The sequence below is a fragment of the Capsicum annuum genome, chromosome 1, assembly GCF_002878395.1.
Source record: "Capsicum annuum cultivar UCD-10X-F1 chromosome 1, UCD10Xv1.1, whole genome shotgun sequence".
NCBI classification, from domain to species: Eukaryota; Viridiplantae; Streptophyta; class Magnoliopsida; order Solanales; family Solanaceae; genus Capsicum; species Capsicum annuum.
The window spans coordinates 197,752,472-197,772,646 of NC_061111.1; the positions used below are offsets into that span (position 1 = coordinate 197,752,472).

Below are 20,175 nucleotides of genomic sequence, written 5' to 3' on the forward strand. Positions count from 1 at the left end.
TAACAACTCAAGAACAGTAGCATGAAAACCCTACATACAAAAAAATAGTTAAAGTACTTGACAAAGAAATTCTATTTTTTAATTAATTGACAGTTAAAAAATATAAAATTTTACCTTTTGCATATCAGTCATCATAGTATAACCTGCTCCAGTACCCAACTATAGAGCCTCTTTCAAGTAGTTGAGAAAAAAACTTCAACTATGCTTGATTTCCTTGTCAACAACAATCTAGGCCATAGAAAACATCTGATTGTTTCCATTCTTTCCAACTACAACTAGAAGTTCACCCTTACAAGCACCCTTTAAGAAACATATATCAAACCCTATAATTCTTCTACATCCTTTCATCCATCATTTTTTCAATGCATCAAGACACACATAGAAATACATAAACAGATTTTTACCTAGGACAGTTTCACTGTCAATTCTCAGCCAAACAAACTGCTAAGATTGATTTGTTTGATCAAAAACAATTCTTGAATGAGGCCAGGGATGAATCGAAAAAGAAATCTTTATTGGTTCTACCTCCTATTTTTTATGAAGAGAATGAATCTTTTTCTCAAAGGATAAAAAAAAAATGGGTCTGAATCATCTCAGCTAATCACATAATCTTGCAAACTCCAAGTTTCAGTCCCCCATGGCCTCTCTTAGAACCTGTAACTTTGCCCTATAACAGATTGTTCTACCCACATATAATTTTAATTTTTCTCTGCATAATTCCTGTATTTCTCAAATTTGCAAAGATGGTTGTTTACTTACTTCATCCCTAAATCTGTTAGCAACAAACTTAGTTGTACACATCATATTCTTGTTTGATATTGTGAACTTATGCACTGGATTATAATTCTTAGTCAAAAAATTATAAGAGTCTCTGTCAAGTGCACCATAACATAACCAACTGTATTTTATCTTGAATTTGCACTTAGCCCTCACTCTATGAACTTCATTAGGTTTTAAGACAATCTGAACTCAATTTTTCACTGCATACCTCCCCGAATGATACGATAAAAACTTGGATCGTATAAAAAAGAAGTCAAAATAGTCCACAAACAAAGGAAAACCCAAGAGCAACACAAACACAATTCTCGGCTCCAACAACAACAAGAAACAAGGTGTAAATGACTAACAATAACAAGGGATAAAGACCATTATAATAAGAAGAACCACAATAGGATAACAATAATCCAATGATAACAAGATTACAAGAACAACAAGAACTAAAGGTTCCCTAGATAACACTAACTAAGACATCAAATGTAGAGATAGTTAGTGAGACATACACTACAATAAGACCCAAGAACCCAAAAATATATTAAATCTAAGAACCCCTAAGACTTACAATAGCAACATCACACTCTTATGAAGACACGAGGGGGATTCCACCGGTCAATCACCATTGTTTCCAAGCAATCAACATTCACAAGTGAGTTCACACTTACTCATGTCCTAGTTTTGGCCTAGGGAGGCTCTCTCTCAAGAGAAGTGTTATTTCATCAATATTCAACAACTAATGAACTAAATCCCTATCATGTTCTATTTATAGACTTATTACAATAAGAGATAAAAATATAAAAGAGCCCTTTAATGAAAAGAGCACAAAATAGGCGCCCATGGAGTGTGTTTTGGGGTGGCTTTATGCACACCAAGGCCCTTCTTCACACTTCAATTTGCACACTTCCTCAGTTGCATTCAAAATACTCAAAAACGTTCATCGTCATGATCGTGCTTGTATTATCCTCTCCTTCTTGAGAGGAATTTGACCTCAAATTCGCGGCACAACTAAACCAAATCAGTCCATAAAATAAGAAGAAACCGAGAACACAACAATTTCAAGTCTCGGCTAACACCTTCATTTTGCATCTTGGCTTTCTCTGCATCTTGAGATTTGCCTTCAATCTAATCCAGCTCAATTGAGTTTATCCAAGAAGTTTCAGTATAAAACAACAAATGAGTTAGTTGTTAAAGAAAGGTCCTCATACTCTCCCTTTATTTCTTTGTTCTCGGATTCCTCACACTTAATCCCACAAGTGTTGTATGCTTGCTTGTACTCCGTGAGGTGTTGAGAGGTGAACCAAATGTTTACAGCGACTCCAAAGAATAAGAAAAACAAACAAGGATGTAAATACGAAGAACGGTTTCAAAACCAACTCACAATTTAGTAAATGGTCACTAACTTGTAAGTTATTATTGGAATCAACAAATGAAACTAAAGAAACCACAAAATGAAACTAAAAGATCAAAATTTGAGCTTAAAATATGTTGCGTGAACAGTAAAGGTGATGACGTGGAAGCACACTATTGGTCACGGTTTTAGCGCCATTTTATTCACCAATTTGAAGTCTTGATCACTTTACAATTTGAAATTAGTAGGAATTGGTTAAGGGGGGAAATATAAGTCTTGAAATCCCTTTTCAAATTTCAAAAAGGAAGACTTGACTTTCTTTGTACTTTTCCTTAAAACAAGGGTCCTTAAATCATGGAAAAGTGGTTGAAAAGTTGTTGTTAAGTCAAGAGTGATGTGAATCTAGACCTTTCACCAACAAATACTACAACTTGTCTTTCATCTTTTGTAGATCTAAAGTTAAACTTTTCTTGTTTTAACAAAAGATGAATGGGTGAAGAATCCACAAGAACACAACAACAACTTCCAAGAACATCAACAACACAACCAACATCCAACTCCAAATTCCACAACAACAAAGTTAACCATACGGCCAAGGCTTCAACAATTTCAACAAAAGGTTCTTAAGCCACCAATCCTTAACAACAACACAAGGCCAAGGTGAAAACCACAACACAATGTTCAACAATAATTCGGTCAAGGCTCAAGTTCACGTCAACATCATCAACAAATATAAGCCCAAATCAAAATCGTCTCACAGTGTTAGTGAAGAACAAAACTAACACTACAAACATACAAGACAAATAAAGGCTTTTAGACCCAGACTCAAGAACAAATATCGTCCAAGAACACCACAAGAACACAATTTCGGCCAAGACAACAACAATGGAAAGATTACTATTTTCTGAAATTTTCAGTTTTGTTTTTAATAATTTTTTTTTGTTTTCTAACAAGCAAGCCCAAGATTGATCTTGTAGGAATAAGATCGCGCCATGATTTGATACCAAATGATACGATAAAAACTTGGATCGTATAAAAAAGAAGTTAAAACAGTCCACAAATAAAGGGAAACCCGAGAGCAACACAAACACAATTCTCGGCTCCAACAAGAACAAGAAACAAGGTGTAAATGACTAACAATAACAAGGGATAAACAACATTATAATAAGAAAAAAACACAATAGGATAACAACAATCCAACGATTATAAGATTACAAGAACAACAAGAACTAATGGTTTCCCTAGATAACACTAACTAAGACATGAAATGTAGAGATAGTTAGTGAGACATACACTACAATAAGACCCAAGAACCCAAAGATATATTAAATCTAAGGACCCCTAAGACTTACAATAGCAACACCACACTCTTACGAAGACACGAGAGGGATTCCACAGCTCAAGCACCATCGTTTCCAAGCAATCCACATTCACAAGTGAGTCCACACTTGCTCATGTCCTAGTTTCGGCTTAGGGGGGCTCTCTCTCAAGAGAAGTGTTCTTTCATCAATATTCAATAACTAATGAACTAAAATCCTATCATGTTTATTTATAGACTTATTACAATAAGAGGTAAAAAGACAAAAGAGCACTTTAGTGAAAAGGGCACAAAATAGGCGTCCATGGAGTGTGTTTTAGGGTGGCTTTGTGCACACCAAGGACCTTCTTCACACTTCAATTTGCACACTTTCTCAGTTGCATTCAAAATACTAAAAAACATCCATCGTCATGATCGTGCCCGTATCACCGAAGCTTTTCTAAATTTCTTAGGACCATTAAAAATCATACCAAGTTCAAAAACAACAACACCACAATTATCATCAAATCTAATTTTATTACTTCTTCTTCTTCTTGAAAAATCAACACCCACAACAGTATCCTCATCTAACAAATCAGTGGTATCAATACTATCACAGTCTGAATTATCAATATACTCTTCATCACTTCCTAATCTACCTACATATCTATCTTTGTTATTTCTGCCAATGTCTTGAAAATCTTTATCGATACCAGCTTCACCTACTGGTATTTCTTCTCTTGATTTGAATTTTTTTTTAAAATTTTTTTTACTTTTACTTTCAGCCCTAAAGGCTCTCAACTCTTCATCAATGTCTGAATCATCCTCATCAGGGATATCATCACCATTTAGATCTGATTCACTACTGGGAAGATCTGTTTCATCACCATTTAGATCTTCATTAAGACTTCTATTCTCATTCTCATCGCTGACTATATCAACTTCATCATTAGATTGTGACCCTACTAAAAGAGGCACAACATTTTCCACAACCTCAAGATCTTCATCAATGTCATGAAAAACATACACTTCAAGCTCATCACCATTTTTTAACTCCTTTACAAACTCCAGTAATTGACTATTAGAAGTGATTTGAACTAAACCACCATTATCTATATGTTGACAATAGAAACCCTTAACTTTTGAGTACCCAAGATCTTTGGTGTAGAAAAGAAATTCAACAAAACTGAAATAGTCTTTATCAATGGAAACAACAAAAATATCTAACTCACCTTTATAACTAAGATTAAGGTCGACTACAATTGTTCCCCCATGATGAAAATAGGTCGAAATATAGCTGTCCATTTTTTAAACAAATTCCCAAGGTTTCTGAAATAAAGAAAATACCAAAAATACCCTTAAATTTAAAAGTACCAAAATAACCCTATATTATCAGTGCAATCTCCAAAATAAACCCTAAATTAGTGAAATCCCCAAAATGCCAATAAAACATCCTTACTTTATAACTGAAATCAGAAAAAAAATCCTAAAAACACAAATTAGACCCATCACTATAATTTCAAGGGGTAAACAATCCAAATAGCAAGGAAAAATATGAACTTAAAGAAAAAGTTTAGTCCGACCTACAATTTCTTCAACTATAAACTAAATTTCTTCAAATTCTTCATTGAAAATGAATCAACAATTTCATGCAAGCATTATACCTGCAAAATGCACCATAAATAGTTATAAATCACTAACAATAAAAGAAGAATCAAATAAAAAATAAAAAAAATTAATAAGACGTACAAAGGGGAAAGAAATAGGGTTTCAATCGAATTTGGAAATTGATTTGGTTTTTTTTTTTTTTTTTCTCCCTTTTAGTGGATGTGGATGACGTGGAAAGGTGTTGATACGTGACACGTTTTAATTGGCGTGCAAAACCCACGTGTATGGATTGAAATACACGCGCCTGAATTTTCTTTTAATTAGGCAAAAAGGTGCCAAAGTGACACACTTTAAGGCTACTTTAGGTGTTTAAAATGTAAATTGTTCACTTGAGGTGCCAAGGGGTCTGCCGATATATTCTGCCTTAAAACATTGAAGGCATTATGTTATTTATAACCGGTTTAAGTCATCGACAAACACTTAAAGTTGTCTCAAAAATTTACTTAGACCCCTCAACTAAGATCTGTACCTATTAGACTCCTAACCCACTCAAATTTTGATCCAATTTGGCCTTTTTTACACAATCAGCAAAAGATATATAGAGAGTGTAACACACTTACGTGGCATAAATGACGAATTAAAAGTGACACTTGAAATTGAATTAAAAAATATTCCATAACTAATTAAATTATAATTAAAAAAAATTATAACTTTTATTAAAATAAAATAAAAAACTAAACCCCCCTGCTTTGCCACTCACACCTTCCTCTTCTTCATTAACTTTTTTTTTTAAAAAAGGCAAAAAACTAAACACCCCCTCCCCCCTCCCCTGCCCCCATACTTTCTTCTTCTTCATCTTGTACAAAAAAATTCTCCGACGTAGCTTCATTTTTTCCGATAAAATTCTTCCTGTTCTACAATGATAAATGAGATGGAGAAAATTCAAAATGAATTGAGGAAGATGAATAGCTTATTGATTTATGAAAATAGCATTTTGATTTTTCTTTTTGAATTAAATTTACATTTTTGTTGATTTGTGGAAAAAATGGATTTACATTTTTCAGGCAAACTTTTATTTTTTTGGGTAAACTTCCATTTTCTCCGGCAAACTAATGGCGGGAAAGAATTAAGAATAAGATCAAACTAAGAACAAAAAAATTCAAATTGAATTCAAACATAAATTCAAAACTAAGAACAAAAAAGCAGAAAAAGAAGAAAAAATGGGAGGAGAATTAAGTTTAAGAAAAAAAATGAGGAAGAAGAGTGGGAGAAAAAAATGAAGAGGGGAGGGATCGGATGGGGGTGGCTGGGTGGGAGCCTTTAAAAAAAAAATTTTATTAATAATTTTTTGGGGCCCTCAGTGCCGCTTGGCACGTTTTCATTCGTGGTTTAGTAAAAAAAATACCTCCTCACGCGCTCCTATTGAATGAAAACATGCAGAGTGCCATGTAGGCAAAAAAGATCTGATTGGATCAAATTCGGGTGGGTTAGGGGTCTAATAGGTACATGCCTTAGTTGAGGGGTCTAAGTGAATTTTCGGGACAACTTTAAGTGACTGTCGATGACTTAAGGCTTTATAATCTGATACATAGCACAAATATATATATATGTATGAAATTTGACATTACTGAGAGTTTTTTTGTCACACCATATACATAACTATGTATTTGGCCTATATACTGCTAAACTATTTTACTTCAAAACAATATAAATAACAGAGTTATGTATATGTATGTCACACAAACTGCTAAGTTATTTTATTTTTAACCCATATACATAAGCAATTGTGCATCTGTATTAACATACCATATACATAGCATAGTTATGTATAGAACTCTGTTAGACCTGTTGGTTTGTGTTCTTTCAACCTATATACATAGCATGCTTATGTATATGAAAGAATGTTAGCCATTGTTCATCTGTATGATCAGTATTGAAAAATTTTGTATAAGTTTTGTTGCATATTATACTAATAGTGATTTACAAGGTATATTATTACATAGGATGCCATTCGAATACAATTGTCCAAATCAACCCGAGATTCCTCAATCTCTAATTTTGACCATGGGAAGTGATTTGGTGTTTCAAAATTTTGAAACTGAAAAACTGTCACTAAATTTAAGGGATACATTAATTACAATTTTGTAAATATAGCGTTAATTGAGTTATGTATTTAAGGAAGATGTTTTATTTCCTTAATTATTATTAAATCAGTTAATTCATATATATAAGTAGTAATGTATATCGGGGTTGAGTTATGTATATGAATAATTAAAATTTGGGAGAGAGAAAAATTAAATAAAAAATTAGGAGAGAAGATAATTAAGAAGCAAACTAGTGGGATTTATGTTATTTTCACTATTTCTAATTCTTTTTCAATAGCCTGAAAAAAAAAGATGTCTTATAATAATTAAGTGTGATATAGTAAAATTATGTGACAAGTCAAGCATAAATAAATACGGGTGGACCTAGAAAGTATAAATTTAAAGTTACGCAAAGAATTTTACTTAAATGAGTTTAAAGTTGCTGAAAGATTTTTACTTAAATGCATAATGTTTAATTTCAAAATGAGATTATTTCTAACCTAATAAATGTTAACACATCTAGGCTTTAACTTTTTATTAAGGACATTAATGTTTTAAAATCAACTTAAGCCACATTAAAATAGTTTTTCTATATAATTATTATAGGAAAAAATAATAAATAGTATTAATATCCAATTGATATTGGATTATATTCAAAAGATGAATCATGCTATTTAACTGACAAAACCTCTTAGTTTTAGGCATTACCCCAAAACAATGGCAAAGCTAAATATATTCTCGTGCATTCTCATGTTATTTTTCATAAGTTTTTGCCAGGTAAAATATCAATTGAAATTTATTATAAATCCCTAAGAATATTTTTGAATAATTTTGATTGTTTAAGTTTGTAAAATATGTGTATTTTTAGTCTTTTTAAATATTTATTAACTTTAATAGTTAAATTATATGAAAATTGTGTAGAAGAAAAAAAGATTTAATTATGAAAACTCAAATTTAGAGTTGCATTCCTTGCTATTTTTCTATTATTTCTAATGTTTGATGTAGGTTTTTTAGGCGCAGTCTCTACTATTTCTCAAGTTGTGATTTTTAAACTTTTTTGGTGTTTCTAGTTGATTGGTCACTCACAATGTTCGTTATATCTAATATTCAAAATTTGATAAATTTATAACAAATATCAAAATTATTTATTTTTGACAAACTTAAAATACTAGATGTACAGAAGTTATATATATCCATCCCAACCATAAAAGACTATTTAATTTGTACTACTTATCGTAAGAGTAAATTATAATTCTGTTATGCAGGGAGCTAGAATTGGGAGTTGGTGTGTTGCAAATTGGAGTGCAACAGATGATGCATTAAAAGCCTATTTGGATGAACATTCAACTCAGAAAACCTTGCTTTGAGCCAAATACAACTCACAGTCATGCTTCCTACATTCTTAACCTTGAGTTTAAGATACATCATGTTCCATGTCCAGAGACACTCGGGATGATAGTTCATACAAATCCATGTATGCTTTTCTCATGATAGATTTCCTAATTTAAAGTTGACGTATTTAGTTCTACTGAAAAGTCGTCTACTTATTTTTTTATTATGTTTATATTGCAGCTTATGAAGATTGTATGTACAGATGAAGTTTCTCAACAAGATAGTTCATTTAATTAGCGAATGCAAAATACCTTAATTTGTATTAATTAAGAAATTCCTAATTATGAAGCATCGTTGAATAAAAAATGATTGCTTCTTAGATCGTCTATTAATCATTTTAGCAAATGTGTAGTAGATGATCCTCTATTTAAGTTTCTTTATGAAATATTTGAGATATTATAGCAGTCTCTTGATATAAATTTTATGAACGAGAAAGGGCCAAAAATATCCCTAAACTATTTGAAATGAAGCAAAATACCTCTGTTGATTTTTTTTTTGCTCAAAAATACCCCTCATTAAATTTTTAGCTAAAAAATGCCCCTCTCTCTAATGGAATGACACTAAGCACGCTATATGAATAAAAAATACCACATGGTCAGTCCACATTAGCGTTCAAATGAAAAATCACCCCATTTATCAGGCCATTTTTTGTCCATTTAAAATTTGACTATCAAGCTCGATTTTCATATCCGATTCGACCATCATATCAATAAAAAAGGAAATAACTAGCAATGAACTCAATAAAGCACAAAATAAAATGCGAAGCTATTCAAAAGAACGTAACGAAACTCTGGGAATTGCAATAACATGGCATTTTACAAGAGGAATACTATGAAGATTTCAACTTTTCATTTTCTCTTGTTAATACTTCCTAATCCCCAGAATATAGAGAAGACAGAAAAAAAAAATAGGACGATGCACAAAACATTCTGTGTTAGTAGGATCTCGGAGTATAGAATTCATCATTTTTTGTAATCCCAAAGAAGCAAAAGAAAAGTGTGCAACCAACCTAATTTCGCTAGATAATATACCCAGAAAGTAGTAAACCTAGAGGAATGACAAAATTAGGGGAACAAGGAAAAAGTATGCTATACCAAGGAGGCCGAATAGAGTAATCCCAGGAATCTTACCGTGGTTGAATCGACATGAAAATCGAGCTTGGTGGTCCGATTTTAAATGGACAAAAAATGGTTTGATCAATGGGGTGATATTCCACGTGAACGCTGACGTGGACTGATCTGTGATATTTCCACTTGGTGTCATTCCGTTAGATAGAGGAATATTTTTGAGCCAAAAATTTAACGGGAGGTATTTTTTGAGCTAGAAAACTAACAAAGGTTATTTTTACTCCATTCCGCCAGTTCAAGAGTATTTTTGGCCCTTTTCCATTTTATGAATGTGAACATTTTGGTTATAATTACATATTTTAACATGATGATGACAATAACATAGGGTCCGATCAGATTACCAATTGGTGACATAGTTTAGAAATGAATATGTGCAACTCCCATTAGTGAAATAAATTAATAATGCATGAGTTTAGCGATGAAAATGTGAACAACGAAGAAGAAAAGAAAGAGGAGGACTAAACATTGAACAAATAAGTAATTAGCACCAAATATAAGAATCAAACTGAGAAAATTAACGATAGGAGAGAATGAGAGGACTCACCCTTTTGTAGAGCAATGAACGGGACCTCGAACCTCCACCACTTATCAAAACATTAAATGTATTATATTCAAAGAGCGGTATAGTAAAATTACTCTTACTATTTATTCTTTCTTAAGGAGTGTAAGAAGTTAACAGTGAACAAGTAAAGATGAATGGAAGGAGTAGAAATGACAATTTCCCTTACTCTTCACCGACTTGTCATGTTCACTCTGCCTCTATTTTCCAATCATTCAATACAGACACTGCGACGATAACTTACGACAAAGATTATGGCAGGGGCGTATCTAGGTGGAGCTTACTGGGTTCACGTTAGCCATACTCCCCTCCCTAGATCATATATAGTAGTGTTATATTTTTTTCTAAAAATATTTAAATATAAATGTGTGAACTCACTCTAGAAATATTTTCATAATAATGCATCCATCCACTCAAAATTCTAGATATGCCTCTGAATAATGGCTCCGTATCTCACCACCTTGAGGTTTCCCCGACCCCTTCAATGGTTACTTATCTACTCCTTCACATCTCTGTCTTACTCAAACTTAAGATTGGTTCTGTTAAATTAGCTACTGGTAATCTAGTATACAACTCAATAAAATTTAGTTGTCGTTTGATCATGTATATTTTTTACTTTATTTTTTAAGGTTGAAGGTATAATTCTGGAAATCACATTAGGCCAATAAAAAGTAATTTTCACCTTTACGTATCATTTTAAATTACTTAGAGAAATTCAGAAACAACTTAAATTTGTATTCATAATCAAATGCTACTCTGATTCTCAAAGTACTCCCTCCGCTTGAATTTGTTTGATCCACTTTTCATTTTGGTCTGTTTAAAAAATGAATAACCCTTTCTTCTTTTTGTAACTCTTTAATTCTAACTTTTCGGACATGTTTAAGACCACAATATTGAAGAACATTTTGATACATTAAACATATCTTTAATTTAAGATCATGAGATTCAAAATCACTTTTATTTTATTCCTCAAACATGAATTCAAACTCGATGACCTCAAGAGATAAGATAGGTAATGTAGATAACACTAATCCTGTAAAGAACTAAAATGTCAGCAATAATGTTTTGTTTCTACGAGACTAGAACAGAATGACCACCATTTATTCAGAAACAAAGTACCAAACCACAATTAAGGTACACAATATTTCTTCTTCTAATGCTGACACAAATACTATCAAAGATCACTCTCAGAAGTCAGTGTGATACATCAACTTCAAAGCAAAAAGAAAAACAACCACCCCGTGCACTAAATTTGCGCTATGCGCACAACCACCCCGTGCACTAAATTTGCGCTATGCGCAGTATCCGAGGAAGGGCCAAACCACAAACGCTAATCGCTATTGAAAGGAAATAAAGTTAAATGACAATATCACCAATTCTTGAAATTACCAATGATAAAGGATGCTAATACTACAAACTACTCACTGGCCCCGAGCAGGGTCATCAGGAACTCCTTGTAGTAACCTGATGTGTCATCAGCTACTGCATATTCAAGAGTAGTATTCTTCATTTTAACATATTCTTCCTTAACTTTCATCATATCAATTTCAGCTCTAGTTACAATGGTTCTAGTCAGAGAATCCTCGTCAGTTCCAAGCCCATCCGTGGAGCCCTTTATGACCTGAAAGGCCAAGATACGGAGGAGAAAAAAGGATGATTTAGTCACTGTCAATAGGTGACAAGCGCTATTAGATATCCAGGGGATATAAGGAGATGATAAAACAGTTCAAAACTTCAAAGCCGCTCGATATCAAGAGCAAGTGTTTGAGGGGGTGGTGGTAATACATTAAGATCCAGAAGGGAATTACCATCTAATTTACCAAATGATTAGAAATTTTCTTATACGTTCAAGTATGATCCATGACGAAGCTAGTGTCTGTACCAATTTTCGCTAAAACAAATATGACTATATGCACCTAAATAGAAGGATTCTTGAAGGAAAAAAAGGGCACAAAATAATAAGAAAAAAATAAAGTCTAACGAGGTAATCGTTTATGACATTTTTTGTTACCTCAGCAAAATGCTTCTCCGGGGAGTCTATGCACCAGATAACCACTTTCAAGATAGATTCTAAGAGACCTTCGCCACAATTCGTTATATCCTGTGATGGAAAGTTGGTCCAAAAAAAATAAGACTGACAGAAGAGCAAGAAACTAAAGAGAAGTAAATCTGGTGGCTTAAAGATAACTGACCTGATCAATGGAGAATCCATAGTTTTGCTTATAGCACTCGAATGTTGCCTTAAGCTGATGAATGTTCCTGGTGCTGAGTATCAGGACAAGTTCGTCACAATCTAATTGTTTTGTTCTAGTGGCTTCACGAAGCTTTGAAGCCTCTAGATTAGCAATACTATGGTCGACTAATTGCTTGTTGTATCTGTAGGAACTGACTAGACTGATTAGAACCTGCACAACAGGCTCTGAGCATAAGTAAAAAGAAATATCTTAATTTTGCCCTCCTTATACTTTGGGACGATACATCCCCTTTCTATTAGCAAATTGTCTCGGGTTTTCCCAAGAAAATCTATTTGAGCTCCACTAAAGCAAGGGAAAATATAAGAGGATTTGCTAATGACAAGGGTATGAATGACGCCAAAGTGTATCAGGGGATAAAAATAAGACAACTAATATAGTAGAGAGGGAATTTTGACCTTTTTCCTATTACAAATTAGATAATACTGCACCGGCGAACAAAGAGAGATTGAACAATATTGTTCAAAGAAACATTATTCATCTTCAATCAATAGTACTGTGACTGGAAATAGTGAAATAAATTAACCTTTTGGACAGGAATAGAGGCATGTGCTATGATATCTTCTTCAAGTGAACAGCCAAAGAGAGCACAATACGCTTGTCTCACAGCAATCAGATGATCAGGAGTAGATGCACAGGCTATCTCTACCATCACTTGTAGACGGGTTATGTCATGCATCCATGAATTTAAAACCTCATTCACTAGCCTCGCATCTCGTTCAGGAGGATCATATGTCCAGAGGATCACTGCCTTCTGTCATGCATCAAACATGAAAAACGAAGAAAATTATAAAACTTTTGAGATTAACTAGTAAATCTGCAGGAAAGGAACCGTCAACAAGCTTATTCATTTTTAATTCTAACAGAATTTCACTCCTCGACTATCTCATTGACGATATGCTACCTTCCACCAACATAGGCTTATGATTTATTAGCATATAAAACAGATGTTTGTACGAAGCAAAAAAAGAGAATACCCTGAAATCACCAGATAATTCAGAATGAAGATCATCAATAAGGGATTTGTCATAAAGCTGCTGATATGCTTCTTTAATCTTCTTCCTCTGACTTGCATTTCTATGTCCCAACACACTTACTATCGCTTTCTCATCGGTTCCCAGTCCTAAAAAATTACATAAAAAGGACGTTACCCATCCTTGTAGTTGTAGTTCATCAGTTCAACTGAACCCAATATTTTGGACAACAGACATAACTATATACTCCCTCTGTTCCAAAATAGCAGTTACATTTTGCCTCTCGTGAGGCGATTTGACTAATTTTAAAATTAAAATTGAGATATTTAAAAACTATACAAAAAGGACCATAAATTGCAACTTTTCTCATATCAATAAAATTAAAAGAAAAATATCTTAATGTTGGTCAAAGTTAATACGGTTTAACTCTAAAAAAAGAAATCGTGATAAGAATTTTGGAACAGATGGAGTACGTTAAAAATTACTAGAATCGTAACAAATGTTAAATTCTGAACGTATTGGAAAATGATGGTAAGAGCATAAGTTGAACAAACATGGAGTTTAAATTCTGAATTCGAATCTTAGTTCTTACTATTCCAGTCAGTTCATCAAAAATAACAAGACTGAATTAGACTCTTACTATTCCACACAATTCATCAAAAATAACAACAACAACATATCCAGCGAAATCCCACAAGTCTACCTCGTGGAGGTAGAGAGGTGGTTTTCTAAAGACCCTTTGCTCAAGCGCAACAAATCCAGGTACAGAGATGACGGAAATAGCGAACAAAATATAGCAAGTAACAAGGAAACAGTGCAAAGTCTACAAGAAGGGAGCAAAGACAACAACAAAAATAGTGCAATAATCGAAAAACATTAAACAACCCACTAGGATTGATTATAAAAAACAATAATAAACAAAGATATATATATATATATATATATATATATACATATATATAGAATGAGATATTACCAAGAAAATGTCCTTTGAATGATTTCCTAAGTGTTTCAGCATCTCGGATTGGAGAAGGAACAATATCTGGTACTAAGATACTGCACCCCATTGTCTTGTTTTGGTTCCTCAGAATAATCACAAATTACATCAAGAGAAAGATGAGCAAGTTATTATTACTTATAGAAAGAGAATTGAATAGAAGTTATAAATATGAATAAATAAGAATTTAAAGTTTTAATTTCAGTTTCAGTTACAATTTCCCTCCTCCTAAGTTATAACAGGTAACCGGGAGTTTGCGCTCTACTATTTGCCATTTAAATATCATTTTGACCGTAATGCCCTTTATTAGTTTTTACAAAGTTCCATAGTCCTTTTAGTTCACCATTTTATTTTTATCTTTGTTTCTTTTAAAAAGGTGTACCTGTAACTCTTGAAAAATTATTCTTCCGAACAAAGTTAAATTTGAGTCTTGATATTTACTCATATATTACTCAATTTGTAGTAAAAACATTAGATTTCCGTCTCTACTTTATGTAATAACCTATTTCATATCATAATCATATCAAATACAAATTTTTAAAAGTAAATTATATATAATAATAATAAGAGAAAAGACATATCTTCCCCCTGAACTTGTCCTCCCAACTCATTTTAGCACTTAAACTTAACTTTCATTTATTTACCCCCTTAACATCTTTAAAGTAAATTATTTCAACCCCTTAACAGCTCGCGTGTAAACAAGCGATGCTGAACGCGTAAAAACTCATTTTTGTCTTTTTAAATTCTTTTCTCTTTCTTTTAAATACCCGTTTGAACCCCCCTAACGGTTATATCTATTTCTATAAAAGAAACCCTAATTTATCCTCCCCTTCTTCATCTTCAGTCCAAAATTTCTTCAAATCATGAAAGTGATGCAAATAATAAAATTGCTTTCTCTTGATTTGTATTAAGCCGCAAAAATTTGAGATTTAAAAACATAAAATTGAATTGATTTTAGCTTCGTCTCTTTCCGTATTAAGGTATAATCTCATTCATTACTTTGTCTATGTTTTATTAGGAATTACTTTCAAAATGAATTTCTGAATTACTTTGTGTCCTTTAATTTTTATTTTTTTCTAAATTACTCTTTATCTTATTTGTTGAAATGAATTTCTTGTAGCACACAATAATGAAGTCAGTCAACTTGAGTAAAATATGTATGGAGGAAAATGACTCTGCTTTGAAGCAAGTTATTCATTGTAATCACGAAATTTTGTTGCATTTGAAGACATCTTGGACTTCAAGTAATCCCGGTAGAAGATATTGGGCATGTCCTTATTATGGGGTAAGTATCAAATTTTGTAATTTCTCTTGTTATTTTGATAGAATTGATTAAGAGAAATGAGGTTAATATATTCTTTATTTGTCACCATTGAAAGGTCTAAGATCTTGTGATTTTTGGCGTTGGAGTGATTCAGAAGACCTTGATCCGAGGTTCAACTATGTGATTTCTAAACTAATTCAAAAACTAGGTGAGCTCGAGAATGTAGTTGAATCTTGTCATTTCAATGAAGCTGAGAAATTGATTGGATTGAGCAAATCAATCAAGAAAGATTCAGAAGAAGTTGACAAGCCTAAAGAATCAAAACACGATGATAATGGGACTAATATGAAATTGGAGAAGTCGGAAGAAGAGATTCGAAAAATCAAGGAGAAAGAAAAGAATTGGAGACGAATAGCTGAAGGAAGGACTAGAAACAATACTCACTTCTTTGTTGTGTTTTTTTGTTGTATATTAGTAATAGCTTTAATCTATTTGGTTGGGATGCTCTATATGAAAAATGGTTCAATGAGGCTACCTTAGCACTAGGTTGTTGTTATATGACGTGTTGCAAATTATTGTGTTAGAGTAGTGCAACTTCTTTTATATTTGAATTCTCTTATATTTGAATTCTCTTATATATATGAAGAAGAGAAAGGTTGCTAGATGAAGTGAATCATGTTTGTTTATCTTTTGTAATGGTGCAGCTTACTTCTTTTGCGTTTGTTTGAGTATTTATAGTTAAATTGATTGCATTTGAATCATTTAGTACCCAAAAAATAAGTGCAGGTAACAAATTGCAATTTGAAGTTGCAAAATGTCCAAATACTATAGGCATAACACATTATAAATGTAGTAACAACTGCTGATATTTCAATAGAAACATTAGCCAAAAAAATGCAGTCACAACTGCTAATATTTCAACTGAAACATTAGCTAAAAAAATGCAGTCACAACTGCTGATATTTCAACAGAAATATTAGCCAAAAATACAGTCACTACTGTATCATTGTTTTCCAAATATGTCAAATTAGTGCAGTCATAGCTGCATAGTTGAAGTCACCACAATTGAACTACTAGCTAAGTTAAAATCACTACTGTTTCATTACACACCATCAATACAGAAAGAGAAAAATATAATCAGGCTTCTACTAGAAGGTTGTTGAACTTGTTTGGCTTAGATTATTCAGTTCAGCAACATTTGACCTTGTCCTCATCCTTTTCTGTGCTCTTATGTCTTCAAGTCCTTGTTGGGTCACAACTTTCTTTCCTTTCCATTTCACACCTGAGGTTAGTTTATGATGTTCAAGATTTTCAGTCACTATGGTGGAGTTCATAGGCATTCCAGGCTGATAAAAATAAAAGAGAACAAATTTAACTGAAGACTTGAAAAAGGTTTACTTTAAATTAGACAAACATAATCAAGAAATTTTAACTTACATTGAGGAATTTAAAACCACTCTCTGTATAAAGCACCCCCATTCCAACTATCCTAGGTCTTTTATAAGCTATCCCTCTACCTTTGCTAGCACCAGTGACACCATCTTCTCTTGATGTACCAGTACAATCAACAGCACCAGCTCCTCTACCTCTACCAGTTTCACCCACAACTACAGCACCAGCTACTCTACCTCTACCTGCTCCACCAACAACTGCAGCATCAATTCCTCTACCTCTACCAACTCCACCAACAACAGCAACACCAGTTCCTCTACCTCTACCAGTTCCACCAACAATTGCACTACCAACTCCTCTACCTCTACCAGCTCCACAAAAAACTGTAGCACCAGCTCCTCTACCTCTACCAGCTCTACCAATAACTGCAACACCAGTTTCTTTACCTCTATCAATAGCTTTATTAACAACACAAGTTGAAGTTTCTTTTCCTCTATCAACACCTACAGTAGCAGCAGTTGCTGCAGGTGATCCTTTTTCTCCACCAGTAGCTGCTGGTGCTGCAGCAGCCTACAATACATAAGAAAAAATATAATGAGAGAAAAAAATTAAAGCGAATAAAAGAGAATTAAAATACTAGTAAATTCAAGTCAAATGTTACCTTTGTAGATCCTTTTGGTCTTCCTCTTTTTTTACTTGTGCTTGGTGCTGCTGAAGAAGTAGCCCCACTAGTTTTAGTGGAACTTGAATTCAATGGAAAACTCCTTTTATTATGACCCTTGTTGTGACATGTGCTGCAGGCCATCTCAACACCCCCCTTTGATAACTTTCCAGTCCTGTTTTTTATTCTGTTTTTTTTTCCTAGATTTACTAGGTTTGCCTGGAAGCTTTTTTATTGTAGGTGGTATAACAGAATGATTGGTTGACTTGGGCCACATTTTCATACCAATAACATGCTGAATGAAGTAACTATAAGTCTTGAGGTAAGTTTCCTTAGTATACCAATGTGCAACATAGTTAATGGGTTTTAGCCTTCTAAAGTATAGTGCAGCTATGACATGACAACAAGGTATACCTTTTAACATCCAAGACCTATATGTACAAATATTATCCCTCAAATTCACTATAAAATTATTTTTCCATCTATCCTTAACTTCAAAACCAAATTCACCATTCCACTCAAGAGTACACTTCATTGCTTTTGATGTGTTCTCTTGCAACACTTTTAGTGCCATAAGAGAAATATCAGTAATTCATGTTTCAAAAAATTGTCTTAACTGTCCTATTCTTCTCATTACCTTAATCCTTATTTCCTCAAGCATTGATATGATAGTCTTGTATCTTGCCCCTAGTATCCATGAGTTGAAGCTTTCATCCATGTTATTGTCAACACTATCACAACAACTGTGATATTTGAAGTAAACCTTAGACCACCTTTCTATGTTGTACCACAGAAGATCTCCACAAATTTTATCTCCTAACATCTCCATATGATCCAAATTTTTTCTTAATTCTTGCTCATATGTAGATTTGGCACACTTCCAAAAATAATTTCTTCTTTTAATACCTCTCCAATCTTTAGACCAGTTGGCTAGAACATATCTAGCACATATTTTTTGCTCTGCATTTGACAGTAAATCTTAAATAAAATAAAATATATCAGTTGACAAAAGTATAAAACAGGTCCCAAAAAAAATTCAGAAAATGAATAAGAGAAAATATATGAGGTTACCTTCTGCATATCAGTAATAGTAGTCACTTCAGACCCATCCCCAACTTAAGATCATTTTTCAGAAGTCTAACAAATCATCTCCAAGTGAATTTATTTTCAACTTCAACTACTGCCCAAGCTAGTGGTAGCATCTGGTTATTCCCATCCTTACAAATAGCCACAAGTAATTGACCCTTACAAATACCTTTTAAAAAACAACCATCAAACCCAATACATCTCCTGGCACCAGTTTTGAATGCTTTCTTCAAAGCATCAAAACATATGTAAAAAGATTGGAACTGTTTTCTTCCACCTTCAAAAGTTTCTTCACTAAACCTCACTACATATGTACTACCTGGATTGGTCTTTAAAAGCTCATCCCTATAATCCAAAATTCTTTTGAAATCTTCCACATGATCACCCATAATTTTCTGCAACACAATGTTTCTAGCTTTTCTTGCTACGGTCCTCCCTATATATACCTTCAAATCATTTTTTAGTAACTCTTGAATCTGAAAAGCTCTAATTCCAGGTTCTGATGTTATTCTATCCCAGTACCTTTTTGCCAAGTACTTAGAATTCACCAATTTATTCTTTGTTGTGGCATTACACTTGTGGACTGGAATGTACTTTTTAACTAGAAAATCTGTAGTCCTAGAATCAATGCTTGCAAACAACAACCATGGACAACCATCTACACACTTTACTCTAATCCTTTTTGATTCATTCACAAACTTATTTCGCTCTACATGTTCTTGAACAACATATCTAGTAAGAGTTTTTCTAAACTCTCCAACATTTTCAAAACAAAGTTCAAGCTCCCAAACTATTAATTTACAAGTAGGATCAAACATAATCCTCTTATAATTTCTTTTTGCTCTCCTTGATTTTCCTTCTCTTCTAGTAGGTTGTTCAACCTCAGTATCCCCGTAAATATCAAGATCAGAATCTATTTCAAAACTTACCTCCTCATCTGAATCAATATATGGCTCATCTCCAGCTATCTTGCCCTCTAGACTATTTTTCTTCTTGGATAAAATCGTATCATATCCCACATCCACTCCCTTTTTACCTAAGCTAATACCTCTTGCTCTAGGCTCTTGTTTTTTTTCTCCTTTTGATTTCATCAGATCTCTTCTTTTTGGCAGCCTTTTTTATTCCCTCAGAATCCTTACCTCCTCATGAACATCACTACCATACTCATCATCTTCACCTTCATCAAAGAAATCACAATAATCTGATTTTTCACTAACATCACTTTCACTTTCCCAATCTGATGGAATGACTGGGACATCTGCTGCAGTAACAAAAGTAGTGTCACCTAAATCCTGATTAATACCAGCAGAAACACTACCCAAATTCTCACCAATAGCAGAAACATCATTTACGCTAGCCA

General features: G+C 33.2%; 2 protein-coding genes across 2 annotated transcripts; both read right to left on the reverse strand.

The window, feature by feature from the left end:
- Positions 1 to 11,361: 11,361 nt before the first annotated feature.
- Positions 11,362 to 14,548, reverse strand: LOC107857173 (annexin D3-like). Its single transcript, XM_047399681.1, has 6 exons — positions 14,392 to 14,548; positions 13,419 to 13,564; positions 12,968 to 13,195; positions 12,382 to 12,594; positions 12,201 to 12,290; positions 11,362 to 11,810 (listed from the first exon to the last, which is right to left on the reverse strand). The coding sequence occupies exons 1-6, from the start codon at positions 14,480 to 14,482 to the stop codon at positions 11,607 to 11,609; spliced, it is 972 nt and encodes a 323-aa protein (XP_047255637.1). The 5' UTR covers positions 14,483 to 14,548; the 3' UTR covers positions 11,362 to 11,606.
- A 4,326-nt stretch (positions 14,549 to 18,874) lies between these two features.
- Positions 18,875 to 19,906, reverse strand: LOC107860214. The gene has a single exon (XM_016705493.2). It carries the CDS (start codon positions 19,904 to 19,906, stop codon positions 18,875 to 18,877), a length of 1,032 nt encoding a protein of 343 aa, XP_016560979.2.
- Between the last annotated feature and the right edge of the window lie 269 nt (positions 19,907 to 20,175).